The following is a 4,640-nucleotide window of genomic DNA, read 5'->3' on the forward strand; positions in this document are numbered from 1 at the left end:
CAAAAAAAAAAAAAAAAAATGGCAGCCATTTCCGCGCGACTGGGTAAAAAGGGACACCCCCCGGGGTAATTAGGGACACCCTTAAAAATGCATTTACAGTAGAACCTCAGTTAGCAAAGGTTCCAGTTAACAAAAAAAATTGATTTAACAACAAAGAATTTTGATTACATTTACCTCGCTCAGCGAAAAAAAATTCACTTATCAAAAAATTAGTCCATCATTGGTCGTCACAAAATTGTACGTAGAATGCTATAGGTATATAGAATTGTGCACTGGGCATCATAGAATGAAAAGTAATTGACCTAAACTATGATTTATTTCTCCAAAACATATGATGGTTTTCACTAAAATATTATTTTCTGTTTCAGGTATGTTTTTCACGATCTTTTTTGTTATAGTGAAATCACTTGACTCGATTAAAATTGTGCAAAATTACAAACCATCCTGTAAGCTTGCAGATACCAAAGAAATGCTACATGGCTACTGATATGAAGCTTGCAGTGGACAAGGTCATTGTCAATGCTCAATGGCATTTCCATGGATACAGTAATAGGTATCACATTAATAATACGGTAATTAATGAATATGGTAATATAATATCAATAAAGGAAAAACAAGTAAAAATCACAGAAAATGTCATTTATTTTACATCTACATCATCTACAATGAAAGAGGAGGACTACAGAGTACTGTTAGTAATGGATGAGTACACTCTGCATGCTTCAAACGTTTTAAAATTAACTTTTATTGCAAGTGTCCCGGATTACCCCGTTCCTGGGGGTAAATTGGGACAGTTTTATTTTGCGTCTGGCACCTTACAAATAGCATATGGAATTTTTTTGAAGATGCCATTGGATAGCCCTTGCAAAGAGCTATAAAATGAGCCTAAACATGTTTCTGAAATGTTTCATGTTAAGAAGTTATCCACACAAAATGCTCAAAACTGTCCCTTTTTATCCCATTTGACGGTACACTCAAAAATGTTATGTAATTTAAACTAAAAGATGCAAATGTAAAGGGTAACTATCCAACTTCAATTTACTAATATTGCATCAAATACTTGAATTAATTGAATAAATATTGTTACTTCTACCTTTTAAAAAATATGAAAGGTGCACTAATCTTGTAGTCTGCATCAAAAATTTCATTTGAATCTCACATTCAAATTCTTGGTCATAGTAGAGGATGATGCTATGTATGGAAGGATGGTGAAATGATTGGCAATTGGCAGAGGCATGATAATGTAGCAGCAAATGCAAACTGGAGGCTGTTGTGTCTTTTTAGGAGGAATTTTTAGGTGATCATTTATTGTCACATGCCCATTAAAGTGTTGAGCCAGAATAAAGATTGAAAGCAAATGAATTTACAACATTTATGAATCCTGTCTAAGGCTGTCTTAGGCACACTCTAATGCAGGAAAATTCTTTATCAGATGGTCAGTGTGTGAAAAAAACATGTTTCAAGTCTTTATGTGATAATTAGCATTATAATGAACAATCTGTTGCCATCATTATTGAATTTGTTAGAATTATCAGTTGATATATAAGTAACAAAAAAGTCAGACTTCTTGCCTAGTTCTCCATTTGTCTCTATCATGAATTTCCCACAATTGATGTCTTTATTTTAATCATAATAAATGATACAAATAATTTAATGATTTATTAAATGTGGCTTGATGTGTTGTTAGCTTTTGCAGTTCATCAGGGAGATCTGTTCTGTATCAGACATAAGGAGCATGAATACTATTTTGCTTCAAAACATTCTGTTAAGATCTAGTTCTCTCTTAGTGTTGGCATAGTTGCTACTTACTTGTTTATGATGGTAGGTAAAAGAGATGTGAGATTACAATACTTACTAGAATAAAAATTTTTACTCTATTGTTCAAGATTCATTAAACTATTTATTGTATCATTTTCAGTATTGTTACTAAAGATTTCAATAGTAAATTTTCGAGTTTGTTTATGCAAGTGGCACTCATTATATATTTGTTGCCCTCTTGAAAACAATTTGCCTGATTCTCTCCTAGCATTTAGAATGAAAACCCCATCAAATGCTTGTGCCATCACTCATGAGTGGGTGGAATTTGTTGTGCAGCAATATGAAGCCAAAAAAACACAACCAAATATCTCCATTAAACTCACATCCTTCAATGTTGCTCAGGGTAAGTTTTTATTTGATGTATAAATTAGTTAGAATGCAGCTTAGCTCTGTTAGGCTCATTTCAGTCGATTGTAGTAGAGACAAAAAGTGTCAATTATACATTCACTGATAAACATCTGCATATCAAAGGATTCATAGCCATGTGAAAATTGATATCCATATTCTACATTAGTATCACCAAAAAATTTCTCACTACAGCTATGTGTAATGTTTAGTCCAAACTTAGTACTGATGACTGATGGGTTATTTCATTAAATTCATCATAACCATATTGTGATAATTAAATTAATTTCATTATTTACAATCAAATTCTTATTTGCAGCTACCAAGCCAGGAGAGAGCTTCAATGCAGAATTGGTGCTGCTGACTGCCAGTGCTGAGCTACACCAACAAAGCAATGACAGTGAAAGCTCACCACCACTGAAGAAAGACTACAGTTTTATTGTGAAATTTTTAAGTCTTGATCCATTCAGCCGGGAACTCATAAAGATTGCTAAGTATCATGTGAGAGAATTGATGATGTATTCTAATGTAGTTAGTGATCTCAACTCTCACTGGCTAGCCAATGCTGTGAACCAAGATGAAGATCAAAGATTATGTGTGCCTGAGTATATTTATGGAATTTGCAATGCTTCAGAGTATGTTCTTGTGATGGAGAACTGCAAAGCCAACAGATTTGAATTGAAAGATAAAACTCAAGGCCTTGACCTGGAACACACAATGCTGGCTGTTCAGCATATTGCAAGGCTGCATGCGCTCTCACGTTCATATAGTTTGAGCTCTGATTTGTGCAAAGAGTATCCTATGTTCAAGTTTGATCCTGTTGTCAGCAGTCTTTTTAAGCCTGTTGTCATCACAGCAATTGAAAATGCCATTAAATACTTGAGAACCTTACCAGAACACAAGGAAATTTTGGCCAAGCTAGAAAAGGGCCGACATGGCCTCAGTCAGAAGTATCAGAGGATGTGGGATGATCAAAGTAGACATCAAATGTTGTGCCTTACTCATGGCGATTACTGGATCAACAATCTGCTGTTTCGCTATAATCTTAATGAAGAAGATGGCCAACATAAATTAGAAGACATCAAGTTGATAGATTGGCAGATAGCTCAGTGGAGCAATCCAGTCTTTGATCTTCATTATTTACTGAACACTTCAACAACTGCAGCTCTACGTGAAAACCACCTCAATGCTATTTTGCGGCATTATCACACAACTTTCATGAGCATCTCGGACAACTTGAAGACTCCTGTGCCGGATTGGAACTTTGAGCAGTTCATGGCTGAATTTGGCCGCACTTCCTTAGTGGGCTTCCTGATGGGCATGTGCTTAATCCAAGGCACTCTTAGCAAAGCTGGTGAAAAAATCAACCCCAATGCTGGCAGTTCTTCTGGACGACCTGGGAGATCATTGACTGGCAAATTCAAAAGTGTTGCTGCCAAAGTCATAGTTCCTGTTGCGGTAAGACCATCATCTCAGTTCATCATCAAGATGGCAATTAAGAAGATGCTGTCACCCATCGCACAAGAACTAATTGAAGGCAAGAATACGATAATGAATGATAGGTTCATGGAACTCTTGCTGGAAGCTGAGAAGAAAGGCTTGCTTGATGTGTTGAGCATGTAAAGCCAAATCGTTGACCGATTTCATTTTTGTAGCTACGTTATGTAGCACTGAACTATTGTAATATAATGACTATTTTTAGTGCAAAGATGTTTGAGGAGTCGAGGTTGTTGATTCCTTCTACTCGTTAGCATAATTATTCTTTATATTGTTTACCACAATAGTTGCCAAAGCAGAATATAGGGATGCTTACTAATTGCCCACAGGGATTTTCTGTGCCTTATGATAACTGATGGACATTTACCCATGGTAATTGAGAAATAATGAAAGGATGAATAATGTTAAGCTATGTTGTTTAATAAATGATGAAAGGATATTCATGATTGTTCATTGCTTCACATTTCTTTGGAAAATTTAATGTATGTAATTGAGGCTTTATTTTTATCTGTGCCTATCTCTTCTTATTGTTTATTTTTTATTTTTTTTAGATCACAATACCTGTTCCAAAATAGGAGTTAATTTTTTTTAATAATGAACTGTTATGCATACCTAGTTAGGATCATTGAGTAAAAAGTGTTTGTTAATTTAGACTTCTTATTAGTGGTGTAGCTTGCTGGCATATTTATATGACTCAAGCCTCCTCTACTCCAACTCAAATGCTCTCTCAACTATCTTCCTGTGGCAATACTTTTTGCAGTCTGTGTTCCATTGCTATTCAGTTCCTCATATGAGTATTTTGGGGGCTATTTATTTATTTGGCAGGTACAGTTCCGTTTCCATAAATTTTCTTTACCAGGTTTCATTTATTCTCTTAATATATTGCCTCACACTTTCCTCATGGAACTATTCTGTTTGTGGCCTGTGCCATCTCAAGCTTGAATGCTTATCAAGCATTTAAATTGATATTTATTTTCTAA

The 4,640-nt window shown here is 35.0% G+C and overlaps 1 protein-coding gene across 1 annotated transcript; it reads left to right on the forward strand.

Annotated features, from left to right (window-relative positions):
- The first annotated feature begins 1,911 nt into the window (after window positions 1-1,911).
- Window positions 1,912-4,413, forward strand: LOC108668592. Its single transcript, XM_018155833.2, has 2 exons — window positions 1,912-2,161; window positions 2,483-4,413. The coding sequence occupies exons 1-2, from the start codon at window positions 2,035-2,037 to the stop codon at window positions 3,784-3,786; spliced, it is 1,431 nt and encodes a 476-aa protein (XP_018011322.1). The 5' UTR covers window positions 1,912-2,034; the 3' UTR covers window positions 3,787-4,413.
- The last annotated feature ends 227 nt before the right edge of the window (window positions 4,414-4,640 follow it).

Source organism: Hyalella azteca, unplaced genomic scaffold, assembly GCF_000764305.2.
Source record: "Hyalella azteca isolate HAZT.00-mixed unplaced genomic scaffold, Hazt_2.0.2 contig16409, whole genome shotgun sequence".
NCBI lineage: Eukaryota > Metazoa > Arthropoda > Malacostraca > Amphipoda > Hyalellidae > Hyalella > Hyalella azteca.